Source organism: Dromiciops gliroides, chromosome 3 (assembly GCF_019393635.1).
Source record: "Dromiciops gliroides isolate mDroGli1 chromosome 3, mDroGli1.pri, whole genome shotgun sequence".
In the NCBI taxonomy this organism is placed as follows: domain Eukaryota; kingdom Metazoa; phylum Chordata; class Mammalia; order Microbiotheria; family Microbiotheriidae; genus Dromiciops; species Dromiciops gliroides.
Window position 1 is genome coordinate 446,881,459 of NC_057863.1, and position 17,073 is coordinate 446,898,531.

Below are 17,073 nucleotides of genomic sequence, written 5' to 3' on the forward strand. Positions count from 1 at the left end.
AGTAATAATAATAGCGAAACATTTGTATAACACTTAACTGTGGGCAAGGAACCGTGCAATTATTGCCCAAATGAGACACATGTTGGGAGATTGGGGTAATTTTTAAGATTAAGACCTTCTGCAGAAGATGGTTACTCTCCCCCTCCCCCCCCCCCCAATAATATATAAGCTGCTACCTGTAGGTGATGGTTCTTTTGTTTTCATCTTCACCTTCTCCAGGCCTAGTACAGTACTTTGCCCTTAGTAGGTCCTGAATACATACTTGTTGAAATAAATGAAATTCTGCTGTTCATGATTAACAAAAGAGTAATGAAACATTTATTTTCCAGTTTAAGGTTGCAATGGTAACTATAGACTCAAATGCACTTCATGCTGTACCCAGACCATGCTTGAAGGGAGTGAGAGCCAGCTTGGAAAAAAAGCAATGTAGAGGAGGGGGAGGAACATCTGTTTTTCTGCTGTGCTTGTCACTTCTGTGGCAAATGTGCTGTTCTCTCTATATGCAGTGATTCAGGGTTTCTCTGCCCATCCTATCCATGAATCCAAGGAAATAGCAGAATTGTATTTCTCTCCTGTCAAGAAAACAATATTGTGCCACCCAGAAGGAGAGAGAGAGCAATTTTCCATGTACCATGTATCCTTCCTTTCTTCAGACTTTTTCCCACAAGGAAGATGCACATTCATTAGGTCCTTGACCTCCATCACTTCCTTTGATTTCTTTAGCGAGGGTGATGTGGAAAAGTAAAAAGAGCATAAGTGGAATTAATCTATAAAGAATGGAAGAGGGGCAGCTAGGTGGTGCAGTGGATAAAGCACCAGTCCTGGATTCAGAAGGACCTGAGTTCAAATTTGGCCTCAGACACTTGACACTTACTAGCTGTGTGATGTGGGCAAGTCACTTAACCGTCATTGCCCTGCCAAACCCCCCCCCCCAAAAAAAAAAAAAAGAATGGAAGAAGATGAGAGTGGAAATTTGAAATGTTGGCAGCAGTTCAGTCTTAGGCATTCTAATATGTGCCTCTTGTCAGTTTAGTGGTACCCTGAAATTTGGCCTGATGCCATTGGAACTCAAGTGGAATTCAGCACTGTGTGTACTGAATCTATATCAGAAATTTCTTGATCATAGAGTCTTTCCTCTTTGAAGACAGCCAGGCAGTGTTTAAAAGAGCTGGTTGCAAAGGGAAAATTATTCAGGAAGTCTATAAGGACTTACTTGCTTCTCGAATTATCCTCAGCACAATAGGACACTAACACATATTCTCAGAGGCAGATGGCTCATATTATTTTGATCACCATCAACTGAATTTTTTATTATTTAACATTTATAACAGTGCTTTTCCTCTAAAGTGCTTTAGTGCTTAAAGGCCCACTGAATTTTCTTAATGTCAGCTCCCTGCCTTAAGTACTTAGAATATATTGCATTCTATGAGAATCCCACAATCATCTCTATCATCCATGATGTCCTCATGATTGGGCCACTATTAGCAAAATGACGTTACGCTTCCTTTAGGGATAATAAAACTGCTCTGGGTTCTTTTAACAGGAATGTTAGGCCAAAATGTGTAGTTTACTGTGAGTTATTCTAGACTGGCCATACAAGGTCATTAACTTTTAATGCCAGAAGACCGTCTTATTGGGCTGGCAAATTCGGAGAGGAACTGACATTGCTGTCAGGGAAATTTCTTGACCAAGAGAAAAGGGACTTCTTGAGAGAGGTGTGTGCTGTCAGAAGTGATCCAGTGACTGTGAGTCAATGAAAGGAGGCCAAAATTAAAGGAAAGAAATAGATTTATAACATGCTAAGGAAACTGCTGATAGCAGCCTCAACTTCTTAGGGTGGAGATTTAGTTCCTAAAAATTTTCAGTTTGTCATGGAGTACATAACCAGTCACTAGGTTTCTTTCGCAACCTAGGATATATAAACAACACCCTTCACGAGAGAGAGGGATGGGTAGAAAAGGGGGAATTGTTTAGGAGAGAAATGGGGAACTTGGAGGATATTTGCATGGCAACTGGCAGGGTTTATTACAGATATGAGAAGACATTCTCTTTTCCAGGACAAATGACAAAAGAAGGTGACCAGAAAGTTTTATAATTGTGAAAAGGTCCTTGTAGACAGAATTGCCTTATTGTCCTTATTCAAGGACAACAGATAGTGTTATAGTAGTGAATGACCTGTCCACTTTACATAGTTCAATGTATTTTATTTCTCCTTACTTTCCACTATTAGGCCACCAGTTGGGTTGGTAAGATTTCAATATGCACCAAAATGCCACGAAATGATTGTGGTTCCTATCCTCTTGCTTCTACCCTGTTAGAAACTGTCTTTCCCTTCTTATTCTATTCTCATTTCTACCATCATTCCCCCTTCCCATCCTGAAACTTCATCACTACCTACGACAGGAGGAGGAAAAGAAGAAATGGATAAATTTCTGGCAGCTTGCCATTTTGTTAGAGCTGAGATGAGCTGGATCTGAGTACTCATCATCCCTAACTCAAGCACTGGCCCAAAGTTGTCAGGATATTTTTTCAGTGCAACAGCAAAATTTTCCAGACATATTTGTGAGGTCTACAGCAAACACCACAGCAGAAGTTTATTGCAACCTAGACCATAATGTGAAAAGGTGCTGACAATCCTCCTACCAGGCCAGATAATTTGGAAAGACCAACATTAATAACTGTGACATCAGTGAGCCTCAGATTTGTTCTTTATATCCTGTGTGTTCGAAAAACCTGATGAGAGGCATTTATTGACTAGATATGATCTATAAAGTCACTGTAAGACATTTTTTCCTTTCAAATTAGCTACATAAAATCAAGTTTTTAAATGATTAGAAATGCTGAATATTGCCCAAACTTCATTACAATAAATGTTTATGAAAGTAAATCAATACTTCATAACACTTTTCCTGATCCATCCCCTCACTGCTAGTACTTTCCATCTTTGTCTATATTTGAATTTATTAACTTTATATTTATGTCGTAGATATTTTAATATGTTTGTTGTCTAAGAATGTAAGCTCATTGTGAGAAGGTGTTGTTTCATTCTTTATGATTTTATTACCACTACTTAGCATTAGAACTTGGCACAAAATATATTCTTTTGTTTTTTGTTTTTTTAGTGAGGCAATTGGGGTTAAGTGACTTTGCCCAGGGTCACACAGCTAGTAAGTGTTAAGTGTCTGAGGCCGGATTTTAACTCAGGTACTCCTGACTCCAAGGCCAGTGCTCTACCCACTGCGCCATCTAGCTGCCCCACAAAATATATTCTTAATTCTTATTGATTAGTATCGTGAAACTCTCCCACCCTGGCTACTGGTTTGCCTAGTCCTGCTGATATCTTTTAAAAGTCTTCCTCTTTTCTTCTGTCTATCTTTACATGCTTGGTATACAGATTTTTTTTGTATTTAGAAAAAAAATACTACCTGTGTTCTTATTTTACAGGGATAACAGATTACATACATACTCATTGGTTGAGAGTGGCATTTTGATGTTTAAAGTTGCATCACAGGGAAGTTGCAAAGCTTATTGCTAGTATTGAAGAAAAATGATAACTGTTTAAAATATGCTTGTTTATGACAATGTGTTATTCTGTCCATTTTGGTATGCACGGGGGAATGAATGTTTTCCCTATAGTTATGTTGCCAGATTGTTGATAAAGGGAGCTGCCTAAAGAATACGTTGTTGCCATTTGAAATGGATTATACACATATGCTCTCAGAAATGTATCACCATGAAGAGTTATTTGGGAATGTTTTGGATGCTTCTGCAAAACTTTCATGAGAATATTCTCAAGCCATACTTCCATCAGAAGTCCTAAAAAGTTTTTCAATTTTTCCCATGGTCCTGTTAAACTTCTTAGTAAAAATAAAATATTATAAACTCTCCTTGAGGACTCTTCCGGGTAAAAATTGATGTGCCTATGCTAGAAAACATCATTCTATGTATTCTCTCTTAATACCCACAAATCATCAATAGATGTAAAAGAAGGACCTCAACAAGTTGGATGAATCCTCTTTGAAGGCTATAGACAAGAGTCACAGAGGAAGAAGTAGAAATTTGTACCATTGAATCAGCTATAAGGAAATACACTGATAATCACAGATCCATCAGATTATCAGCATAATATACAAAATCAGGACATATTCAGAGTCCTTCTAAGGCACTGCTATAGGTGATTGATTGCGTCACTTAGAAGGTGTAATTCCTCAGAAGCATTTTTTGAGATGGACTTGTTGAGTATATAATTCAAACCTAACCAGCCTGATCCTTAGTAGTACACCGCCCCTTATGATTTGGTTATGTGCCTTAACATGTAAGGCATACCTGTTACTGAGAGCACATTAAGACACAGTAGTGAAAAATCACCTCAGACATTTTCCATTTAAATACCCTTCCCATAAGACATTCTGTTTGCATGACCTTGCAAGGCATTAATATAATACAGGATCTACTAGGATCAATGGAAACAAAAATTGGCTATTGCTGTTCTGTCAAGTAATTGAATCCATCCACCCATCCTATCATAACTCTTTGGTTCTCATGATTTCTATTTTGTCCCATATTTGTGAGAACATTCCTGTTTTCAGTAAATCTCTACTCTCATCTGGCCACAGCTGCATGCAGATGATGGCTATGGTTTTGTTCTTTGTTCCCTGTTTCCCACCCCCACCCCCCTCTCGTTCCTCTTAATTCAATTCCCTCACAGTCTGTCTTTTGCTGCAGATTGCAATATGCTGAGCAGCTTTTCTGTTGGGCTCTGTTTTCCATTGCCAAATTCTTAGTTTTCCTTTTTCTTTTCACATTCATTTTATTTTACTCAACAAGACTGAAAGTTCCCATTTTCTCCTGTTGTTTTTTTTTTTAATATAACTGAAGTTACAGATCCATTTGCCATCCAGTAACTTTATTACTTAAAGACAATAGTAGCGAAATTAGTTGCTACTTTATTGTTTCCAAGTCATTACCATTGTTATTTCTCACCCTAACTTGGTAAAATAACATAATCGAAATTTGACGGGACTAGATAACATACCCAGAAATGTAATTATTACTCTAAGGTTTGTGCCACAGCTTCAGAATATCTCTTAACCTTTGAATAGTCTATTTTATAGCATTATTCTTCCAGTCTGGTTTCCAGAGTAACAAAACCCCATTATAATTATTTGAAGAGCAGCATTATCAAGTTTGATTTTTTTTTTACACTGAGTAGTTATGTTGATAGGGATGCAAAAGTATAGCTTTTACTAAAGCTATTCCAGACTTCTGAATGATTATTTTTTCATTATACTAATTTGTGTTTTTAGAGGGGTTTTTTTCTGTAATTGTCAATAGAGTGGTTTTAGACCCATGTTTCCTTACTTTATCCCTTTATATACCACCAGAAGGAATGATGAAATTTAGCAGAATGAGTCATTGGATTTACCCATAGCTAGTTAACTCACTATGGCCAATGTAAATTTGTTTTAAAATTTCACTATTTTACTAGGGAGAAAAGGACTAGAGCAAGTTGTCATGACAAAAGTAATTTTTTGTTAAGTCTGAATATATTCAGTAGCAGGGTCACAACTGAAAAATACTATCTTGTGGAATTACCCATCTGTGGGGAGGTGGGGGGTTGGAAAGCCATTGTTACCTGGTATGTATTGTTTCTTTATATATCATTCCTATACCAAAATGTAACTTTCATGAAGTCAGAGATCATTTCTTAACTAAACTGGTATTACCTTGATATTTAATAAGTATTTGTTAAGTAAATTAAAATTAAAAAAAATTAAAATGCAATGTTACATTTAACACTAAAGCTATACACAGTACAAATGTATCCATTTAAAAATTAAGATGTTTTAAGTATGGTGTACTGATTCAGGGTCATTATTAATCAACTCTTTCTCTTTCTCCCTTATTTATTTGGGTGGGGCAATAAAGGTTAAGTGGCTTGTCCAGTGTCACAGAGCTAATACGTGTCAAGTGTCTGAGGCTGGATTTGAACTCAGGTCCTGCTGAATCCAGGGCTGTTGCTTTATCTACTGTGCTACTTAGCTGCCCCTGAATCAACTCTCAGAAAACACCTTTCATAGTGTTTCTTAATAGAATGGCAGAGAAGAGAGTGTTTGCTGCCATTTGTTTACAACATGCTGTACATTAAGTCTATCTTCTAGCATTTTAGAGCTTCTTCCTCCTTCTCCTATCTGTTCCTCTTCCTGAAACTAGTCATACATAGTCTTGCACACATAAAGAAAAATAGCTGCACAATGCACTCATCAGAATAGCCAAACACTAAAGGTTGCTATATTTATGTTAAGAGACTCCAACATTTGTTATATAGAACATCTTGACTGGTTGAAGGACCAGATTTTTAAGATGCATTAACTAACGTTAAGTTAGGTTGATGCTGAAATATCATTTATCTTCCAAAGAACACAGCATTATAAAAGCAGACACCCAGAAATACTATGACAGAATTGGAAAATGAGCAGTTTACTGAATTTGAAATGTCAAAGTGTTATTGTTTTCCCTAAAATTAGCTCCAGGGATTTTGTATGGTCTCTTCTATTACATATTTTCAAAACACTAGTCTTTAAGTTATTATCTTAAAATAATGTGAAGACCGATGTTCTTCTTAAACTTTTAAAATAATTACAATTTAGATGTAAAAGTTGTAACAGTTTCAAAACATTAAAAATGCAAACATTATGTCATTAGATCCACAACCAATTTGCAAGATTTAAGCTTGCATGTTTATAATAATTTGCTCATTTTCATGGAGGAAGTCATAATTTTAGTTTCTTCTATCCGCTGGTGAGCTCGTCTCCTTTTCCTGTGAGATTGAAAACCCTTGTTGAAGAGCCAATTGGTGGACATATGTGTCCCCCATCTGGATTTTAAGGACATGGCCTAGAGAAAGGGAAGAAAATTAATTTCCTTATCCAGAAGTACAATACACATGTAAGTAACACAACTACATTTTCTTCCCTTGTCTTTTGTATCGATGGTACTTAGAGAGGTCTTTCTAACCTTGTACTACCTGCCATTTCCAGAGAGATGAATTTTTGAGATTGTCGTTATTCTTAGGTATCTTATAAATTAACCTCATCTTCCTGAAAAGTAGGGTGTACGTGAAGTGGCTAAATTGTTTTGTTCCCCCCACCCTGGCCCCAATCTGGGAAAATGAGAATGGAATTCATTCTGCTATGTTCTGGTCTTAGCAATGAGCAAATCATTTAACAGAAGAAATTCAATTTAACAGTAAGGCATTCAGAGTTCCAAAAATAAATAATTAGCACTTTCAACATTTTCTCCCCTACCTCCTAGGGTAGGGAGAGGGAGGCAGGAAAAAGGTACAATGTAATGTTGTGAAAAGAGAACAGAATACCTAATGTTAAATATCTACTTATTAACCATGTCACCTTGGTCAGGTCACAAAGATTTCCCGAGACCCTTGATTTTATTTGAAGAATGCTTGTAAAACTTAGATCACAGGTTTGTTGGACATGTAAAATACTTTGTAAATCTTAAATATTTTGAGAGATCTATGATTTCTCCAATGTGGGTATCCCTTTTATAGAGCAGATCACAGCCCCTCCTAATCCTGTCAATTCTTGTCTGTGTCTTAACATAAATCATAGAGGATTTGAGTTAGAGAATCTTACCTTTTTAAAAAATATATATATTTTGTATGCACCGGTACAGCATTTTGGCTGCTCGTTGGTTGTCCTTCTATTACATGATCCTTGCCAACCTCTTCTAGCCATTCAGTGGTGTCTTTTATATAATTTCTTACACACATGTTATCATTGGTAATGTGCTACAGCCTATTTATACCCATCATGTCTTTTTTCCATTGCCCTTTGAGTTACCTGTACTTTTTATTCTTCTGAGCTAAGGATGTTCCTTGATTCATAGTCACATAGTATCGTTCGGTGTTAAAAAGATGGGTTTTTGGATAATTGCTGGGCTGTTAACCAAGTTCAATCTAAGTCATAACAACAAGTTTTTATTTGGGAATTATTATGTACCAGTCACTGGATACAACAAAAGGCAAAAACAGTCTCTTCTGGACACTGAGGTTGTCTTCTGCCTTCTTCCTGGTTCACTGACCATATGCAATATCTGTCCAAGATAGATCTTGGTTTGTATGTATATAAAAAGGTTGGGTGCACATATAGAGTTAAGCAAACTTAATGGACTCGTCATTGAACTGTCATAATTGGGTTTCTTAATCCACTTTCCAGTGTGGTGGTGAGGCTAATCTCTTTTGAGTAATGATGGGATTTTTTCTGAGGAGGCCCCATAGTGTTTTGGAACTTGATGTCCCCAGCATGCAGTCATCCACAAATATTATTTGGGGACCTTAGTATCAATAGAGACTCTTTCTTCTAGTTGGGTTTTGCACCGATTACCATCCATGGAACTGGTGAATGCTTTAGGTGAGCATGTCTCCCTATTGTATGCATCACTTGATACTGATACTCAATGAGTTGTTGAAAACTAATGTCTCCATAGTTATATCTTTAATGGATTTATACAGATGATTCTCCTCTTTATCCAGACCATACCTCTGTCTTGACCTCTAGTCTTGTATCTCCAACTGCCTATTAGACATCTTGAAGTGGACATCCTGTAGATCATAAACTTGACATGACCCAAACTGAACTCATTATCTTCCTCCTCCTTTCTTCCTAACTTCCGTATTATTGTTGGGGGCACCGCCATCTTCCCAGTCACTCAAGCTCACAAACTCTGTGGTTCTCATTTCCTCACTCTTACCCCCTGTATACAATCTGTTGCCAAGAATTTTCTATTCTGCTCTTGTAATATCTATGTCTCTTCTTTCTTCTGACACTGCCACTGTCCTGGTATAGACCTTTGGTCTCTTTGCCTCAAGCCTTTCTTTCAATTTGTTCTTCATTTGGTTATCAAAGTGATCTTCCTAAAGCTTTGACCATGTCCCTCCCCCCATCCCCATTCAGTCAATTTCAGCAGCTCCTTGTTACCTGCAGGATAAAATATTACCTCTTTTTTTTTTTTTTTTGGTCTTTAAAGTTTTCATAATATGGTCTCTTTATACTTTTCCAGGCTTCTTAGAACTTAGAATTCAGTGCCATTGGTCTTCTTAATATTGTATGCACGAGACCATTGGTTCCACTTTCCCCAACCTCCATGCCTCTTGGTTTCCTTCCTCATCTTTTGCTTCCTGGCTTCCTTTAAATCGTTTTAAACCCCTCCTTCTGCAAGAAACCTTTCCTGATCCTCCTTACTGCTAGTGCCTTCTCTCCAAAATTCTCTCTAATTTATCTTGCCTTTATTTTTATACACAGCTGTTTGCATGTTGTCTCCCTCATTAGATCGCGCACTCCTTGAGGGCAGTAACTGTTTTTGCCTTTCTTTTTATCCCCAGAGTTTAACATAACGTCTGGCCAATAGTAGTTGCTTAATAAATACTTATTTGACTGATAGATAGTAGCATGATCTTAATCAATGTCTGGGACATTGCTTCTTTGAGGGAGGCCTTTAAGGCTGCAAGTTTCTCTATTGACATTAATGGGTTGTTTTGTTTTGTTGTTTTTTTTTTTTGGTCATAAATAAATAGTAAAAACACAGCAGCATCTTTTATTCTCCATACAGCCCAGTCAGTTTTGTGCCTGTAAAGATACGGTCTGTGAAATGTGAGGTGTTTATGGAAAATCTGCCTGTCCCCTTATCACATTTAGATAAATGCTTCAATCATTACAGTTTCAGATTATATAGAAATGAAACAATAGCCATAGTCAGAAGTAGCAAATGCCTTCTTGCATCCCTGTTTTTTTGGTAATAGTACTGTGATCTTTTCCGTTCTTTTGTAGTCTTTACCACTTTGAAATAAATTCATGAGTGTCTTTCAAGTTGGGTTATCTCCAACTGAGCTTTCTTCTGTTTGTATTAATTTGTGCCCAACCACTGTTCACAAATTCCTTCTCTTAAGTTATGACCATTTGCCTACTTGGTGCTGAAGTGGTAGAACACAGATGCGGTTCTGCTCTCACTGATGATAAAAGTAGATTGTCATGTGTATGTACACTGTGATCGGTTCCATTTCATATCTGTTCTCTTTGCAATTTCATCTTGAAATGCTTTGGGGACCATTTGGCATAGATAAGCCTCATTTCAAGCTCTCTGCAGGCTCATTTTCTTCTAAAATCCCCCCATCCCCATCTACCTGTTTTGTGAAGTAAAAGTGTTGGTAGTTTTCCATCATTGTCTTCCATTTTGTTTTACAGACTTATGTATACTATAGACTGTTTTTGCCCTTGGCTGTTATGTCTTTCCATGGCAAGTAGATTAAATGTTTGCCAGCTGAAGCAGTTTCTGGGCTCTCTTGGTCTCTTTGTAGTGACTGTTTTGCATCCATTAGACTTTTCAAAGGAATGTTGATACTCAGTATCTTTACTTTTCTTCATTTCCCATTGTTTGGAGTTGGCAGATTATTTAAAGTAGTTGGGTTGGAACTATTTTAATTGGCTACTATGGCTTCTCATTTTTCTCCTTTATTCTAATTTAGTATTGATTTTGACATTTGTTCTAACCAGTGGATAATCTGATTGAACACAAGAAGCTGATTCTGATATAACTGCTGCATTGGTAGTCAGGCATTTCTTGCCTGTTGTGATCATTTTCTTTTTCTTGTTTTGGTTTAGTTTGGGGATTTTTGTGTGTGTGATATTTTTGACAGTCATCTTGAAGAAAGTATATCTTCATATATAAACTATGAGACTTCTGGGTGGGTTGCAAGTCTTTTGCCTTTTCATTTCTAGTTAAACTATGTTTTCCAACTTTGGTGGTTTTGCTGTTGTTGTTCTTGGTTTTGTTTTGTATTGTCCTTTGTGCCCCTCTTCCCATTAAGTCACTGGGTGTTTAGTTATAGATGGATTTAATTTTTGCTTGATCATCATAGAATTTTTCCATTGTGTTCTTTGCCAAAGAGTTGGTACGTGAGCTTCTTTTGCTTGTGCTCATCACAAAGATTGCCCATTTGAGATACCACAATTTTGGTTAATATTCATACACTCTGCATTACCCCTCTCTCTCTCCCTTCCCTTTCTCCACTGTTGCTTCCACTATGTTACCATGACATAGATGTAGAAGTTAATGGTGGGGGGGGCAGCTAGGTGGTACAGTGGATAAGGCACCGGCCCTGGATTCAGGAGGACCTGAGTTCAAATCCGGCCTCAGACATTTGATACTTAGTAGCTGTGAGACCCTGGGCAAGTCACTTAACCCTCATTGCCCTGCCTTCCCCCCCCCCCCCAAAAAAAAAGAAGTTAATGGGGAAATTTTGCATTTTTATCTTATGTGGGTCCTCTGACCAAAATTTATTAATTCCTCGGCATCTTGGTGATGAACCTCTGTATTTAGGCAGGAAAGCCCTTAGGCAACAGATAAGGTTTAGAACAGGTACTGTACCCAAAGCTTTTCCATCTTACTTGAAATTGCCAAAGCCTGTGCTCTTCAATGGTCCACCCTCCTAGGGCCCATTGTGAGATACCTCACCACACTGAGGTATCTGGAAGGGAATTTTATAAACCATACAGCTCTATATAATTGACAGCTCTATTTTAATTGCTAGGAAAGTAAGATCAGAGGATAGGACCTTTGAGATCACTCTTTAGATGAGGACCCATAGAGGCAAGCTAGGTGGCACAGTAGATAGAGCTCTGGGCCTGGATTCAAGAAGAACCAAGTTCAAATCTGTCCTCAGCCACTTAGCTGTGTGACACTGGGCAAGTCACTGAACTTCTGTTCCAGTTTTCTCAACTGTAAAATGGACTAATATTAGCACTTACCTTGCAGGGTTGTTGTGAAGGTCAAATGACATAATATTTATTAAAAGAGCATTTTGGGGCAGCCAGGTGGCACAGTAGATAAAGCACCAGCCCTAGATTCAGCAAGATCTGAATTCAAATCAGGCCTCAGACGCTTGACACTTACTAACAAAACCCCAAAACCAAAAGATACTTACTAGCTATGTGACCTTGGGCAAGTCACTTAACTCTCACTGTTCCACCAAAAAAAACCAAACAAAAAACATTTAGCACTGTCACTGGCATATCATAGGTACCCTATGAATGCTCATGACCTTCTTCCCTTCCTCCCATAGAGGGTGATATACACTGTCTAAATTATAAGATTGCAAATAAGGTGGACTAGATTTGTGATTTCCTTGATATAGGGAACTCCTGGGTAAGGAAACTACCTCTACTGATGCAGGTTAGTAGTTTTTTAGCAGTTTATAATCCTAGTTATCCAGAGTGAAGGCTGGCTCTCCGCAAAACCATGCTGCTACCTTTCTATCCAAATTATTTTTTGAAATTAATTTTGTTTTTATAAGTTTTATTTATTAATTTAATTTAATTTTTTGGTGAGGCAATTGGGGTTAAGTGACTTGCCCAGGGTCACACAGCTAGTAAGTGTCAAGTGTCTGAGGCTGGATTTCAACTCAGGTCTTCCTGAATCCAGGGCTGGTGCTTTATCCACTGTGCCACCTAGCTGCCCCCTATTTATTTATTTTTAAAGAACTTTCCACATCAATATTACTTTTATGGAGGTGACTTCTAGATAGGTTTTGCAAAAGATAGAGAGAGATATACACACACCTATATTTAAATTAGGTTGGCTCCTAAAAGGAGTTCTCTTGGAATTGGGAAAAAAACAAAAACTTGGTTCCTCTAGCTCTGGAAAGCTCAGATCACGTTCTGGTACACAGAAAGGACTTTTATAGTCAATTTTTGATTTTCCCCAGTAGAGAACAGTGTTATACTATGGAGCCTGTAAATTAGATTATGCTAAGATTCTCTTCCTTTTCTTCTTCCCCCAAAACCTCCTCAAGCCCTAAGGTTAGCAGAAGGTATATTCATACTGAGGTACAGTTAGTTACTGCTGTATCATTATATTAACCATGGACAGATTTAAACTGTTCTTTACCTTATGCTAATCACAGTTACTGCTTAAAGTGCAAGTTAACCTTATCTTCCCCCTTTACAGTTGTAAACATTGACATTTTATTTTATCTCTTTAGATTTTAGTAAATAAAACTAAGTGGGTAAGTCAGTACTATAAAGAGTAAAACTAATGCAAGTAGGTGGGCATTTTATTGGTTATAGATGAATCATACTTTGGGAAATAAAATGGATCAAGCCCTGCGGGAGAGATTGGAAAGGGAAGAATACAAACTAAAGGCCAAGATTGGAAGCAGAATTTTATTTGGAGTTTTTTTTTTTCTTTTTTAACTCTCTTCTTTTTCTCTTCTTCTTTCTCCAATTCTCCTCTCCCTCTCAGTAGTTTCAGGAAGAATAAAATTTCTTAAATTTTTTAAATATAGTGTTTCTGGTGGGAACTTGAGAAATTATAATTCATCAGTATCTTTGGTTTTAATTCAAGAAACAGTTATTAAGTCTGTCCCAGGTACAGGGTGCTTGGTAGGTGATTACTGGTCTGTGCTGAAAGTTTCCTGTGTGATATGGATTGGTAACTTGTCTATTATTTTATAGATCCTACTTGGTAGGTAGGGCTCTTCCTTACCCCCGCCCCCCCCCTCAGATGAGTGTTAGAGATAGGTCTTGAACCCAGGGCTTCCTGACTCCCAAGGTTGGCTCTTTATCTCATGGCTACAGAGGTAGTAAAAGCATCCTTACATTCCAGAAGCTTAAATTACACCGGAGGCATAATTTTGTTCCTCTTCTGAAGCATCATTTATAGTTATTTGTACTGATGGAATAGAAGTTTTGACAGTTTGGGACCATTTGTTTGTGTTCTTTGTGCCCTGAGTACATTGCACCTCTAGACCTCTAGGCTACCTAATATTTGTTGAAAGTAGATTGCATGGAATTGTGGCTCCCATTCCTTGGTAGCAGTCAGTATGGTTTTCTGTTATGTCACTGGAGGAAGGGCGAGTGTGGGGGGTTGGGGGGGCACATTTCAGTTCTTTTATTTGATTGTAAGCATTGAGGTCATGTTTTGTTTTTTTTCATGTTGTTGTCAAGAAGTCTTTTTTATAGCCTGGGTTAATTTAACTGTACAGTTCAACAACAACAGAATACTTTTTCATCCATAGCTCTCTCTTCATTGCCTTTTAAATAAAGCAATCTGTTTAAAAATTTTTGAAGCGCGTTTCAGCATTTCTTTTATAGTAGTTTGCCTTACTATCAATACATCCCATTAAAATCACTCTCTTTAGACTAGGTTTTACAGTGCCTCTGACTACAAAGAGAAAAATATTTCACCAGGGTCCCAAGAGGTTTTTACATTAAGATCTAATGTGCCTCAAAGGTGTGTGTGGGATTCTTTTCTTTTGTAAATAAAAAGATATTTAAATTCTTTTTAGAAGCCATGGATAATAATCTGGTTGCTTTTTAAACTTTCAGTTGCAGAACAGTTAGAACTCTGAAGCCCCAGTTAATTGCTTTCTTTTCCTAGACCCTCATACCAAATCAGAGTGGGAACCAGCTGTTGCTGTTCTGTACCTTAGATGTCAAATTGAGCTGACATGTAGAACTGTAAACCTTAACCATAAATGTTATAGTGCTTTTGTTAGAATTAAAGAATTGACTTTGAAGTAGCTGGGGGGGGGCATGAGGGTGGAGAATGATTTTTCTACATATATTCACATAATTACATGAATCATAGGTTGTTGGCATGTACTTGCTAATTACATGGCTTCTTGATTTTTTTTCCTTACGCAGAATACTTCAGAATCAAAGCCTCATTCTAAACCATCTCTTCTTCACCACCACCCCCCCCTTTTTTTTTTTAAGTTTTGCCATTTCAGCTATAAGACCTTAGGAAAGTATGCACTATGGATCACTCTTGACTTAGTTCAATAATTTGAGATAATTAAGAAAAGGCTGATTATAATCTAAACAGCAGTGTGGTTGCTGATTATCATGCTGTGCTCCTAGCAATCTCACGAGTCTCATAAATGCTACAAGGTGTGTTAAGAATAGTCTGATGCTGTTTTGTTTTGCTCAAGTAGGCTGAGCAGAATCCTGGGAAAACAAGCATGATGTCAGGTTCTGAAAAAGAGCAAGATGGCAACCGAAGGGTATTTGATTTTTTGATTTAGGATTTAGATCGCTGGGTGCTCCTAGTGTGCTTCATTAGGCTGTCTGATTTACATGTATTTGCCCTGTCAGCATTATGTTGTTTGCATGCATTTTGTTTTGTATTTCTGACTCTTTCCATATGGCATTGGGTGTGCAGTCATTTGTGGATGTGTTTAACTTAATTTTTAAGAGACTATAAGGGCTTGCCCTTATGTCATTTTCCTTATATTTTCTTAAGTCTCCTTCATCTTCCAAAATGTTCTGTTCTCCTCCTTGGTAAAATAGGTTCTCCTATGACATTCCAGAGAACAAAATATTTTCAGAAGAGGTGGAGTCCTGACTGTGTGGTCTTTTAAAATTTAAATCAGCAGTTAGTTGCCAATGAATGCATAACCATCTAGGTAATTGCTGGGGAGGGTTATATGCCAAATAACTAAGTAGATGTGTTAGTGAAAGCTTTAGCTCTGTGTGTGTGCCCATGCACGCATGTGCGTGCACATGCCCAAATGTGTGGCCAAGAATGACTGAAGAATTTGTGTGTGTATGTTATTTTAATAGGTTAGAAGGGTTCCTGGATCCAGTGGTCATCTTCACAAGACAGAAGACGGAGACTGGGAGTGGAGTGATGATGAAATGGATGAAAAGAGTGAAGAAGGAAAAGCAGCATTTTCTCAAGAAAAGGTATAAGGCAGTTGTTTAACTTTGGGTTTACACTTATAGCAAAGGAGAACTGGTTAACCTGTGGTATTTTTTTTGTGGCATTTAAATATGGCGTGTTAGCTTTTGTGCATTAACATTGGATACTTGTTTTACAGTCACGAAGAGTGAAAGAAGAAAATCCAGAGGTGAGTTGTTTTCTTCCCTTTTTTATCTCATTCCTATCCTGCCCCTTTGCTATGCAGGACTAATTATTTAGAAGAGAGACTTTGAAGCTTTGAGTCTCTACTTGAATGACAACACAGAAACCAAGGTAAAATGTCATCATCATTTTTGTTGATGGGAAGTCACTGGTTAAAATATCCTGGAAATTCACCCAGAATTTGCTGGTCTTGATCTTTTAAGTCTCCTATGAGTCTTGGTTTGGCAAGGGAATACTCTTTTATCAACAGCTTCTCTTTGAGAATTGGTCATCTTTTGATCAACTTTCAATTTTGGAATCTATTAACTTCCCCATTTCCTTGTGACTAATGATGGCCATGTTTCAAAGGAATTGGTAACTCTTTTAGAGAGAATTTCAGCCTGTTAGAATAGATTTAAATATCATACAGAACTAGTCATTACTATGTGCTTGTGGCAAAATTAAATAAAAAGAAAAGAAAAACATCATATGTATACCCCAGCATCCTTCATTCTCTTTACACTTATACCCAACATCCTCCAGGCATTTTTATTTGATTAAGTGTAGCCAGCCTTCTAGTTTGGGCTTATGTCAGTGGCACCAGTCAGTGGGAACTAATCAGAAGGGATGGGTCGATCCCTTAACCCTCTACTTCCCTGTTCTCTTATTTTCCTATACTGTTTATACAAAATCCCTTTTGTAACTACTACCATTTTGTGGTTCTGCCCTTTATTTCTCTGTACCTAAACTGAATCTGACTGGTCTCTTCTATTTACCTTTCCATTTGACTACTTCCCTATCTACTTCAGATAATTTTTCCTCTAATATTTATTCTATAAATTGATTTTCTTTCCCCACCCCACTCCCAAGCATGAAAATAATTTCCAAACATGAAAATAGTCTGTCTTTCATCAAGAAGAGAATCCTGTTTTACAGTGTGTGATGGTCCCATGTAATAGAAGTTTTATGTAATTTAGGTCACACTGGGCAGAAGAGCTAATGTCTTCCAGTCATTGTGAATACTTCCCTATGCTCTGCCTGCTTTCTCATTTTTGCCTATTATTTGACCCCAGAGTCACGGATGGAAAACCATTGTTGTTATAAAGCTATAAAAAACTAGCCCAGGAAAGAAAATGGCTCCAGTATCAGCTTTGAATC

The 17,073-nt window shown here is 37.5% G+C and overlaps 1 protein-coding gene across 2 annotated transcripts in view; it reads left to right on the plus strand.

Annotated features, from left to right (window-relative positions):
- The window catches only part of STK39 (serine/threonine kinase 39), a 323,317-nt gene that overhangs the window by 200,060 nt on the left and 106,184 nt on the right, over positions 1-17,073 (plus strand). For both annotated transcript variants that reach the window (XM_043998694.1, XM_043998695.1), the window contains exons 11-12: positions 15,636-15,758; positions 15,893-15,922. In XM_043998694.1, the coding sequence (XP_043854629.1) occupies positions 15,636-15,758; positions 15,893-15,922 (153 nt within the window). The remainder of the gene's footprint in view (positions 1-15,635; positions 15,759-15,892; positions 15,923-17,073) is intronic.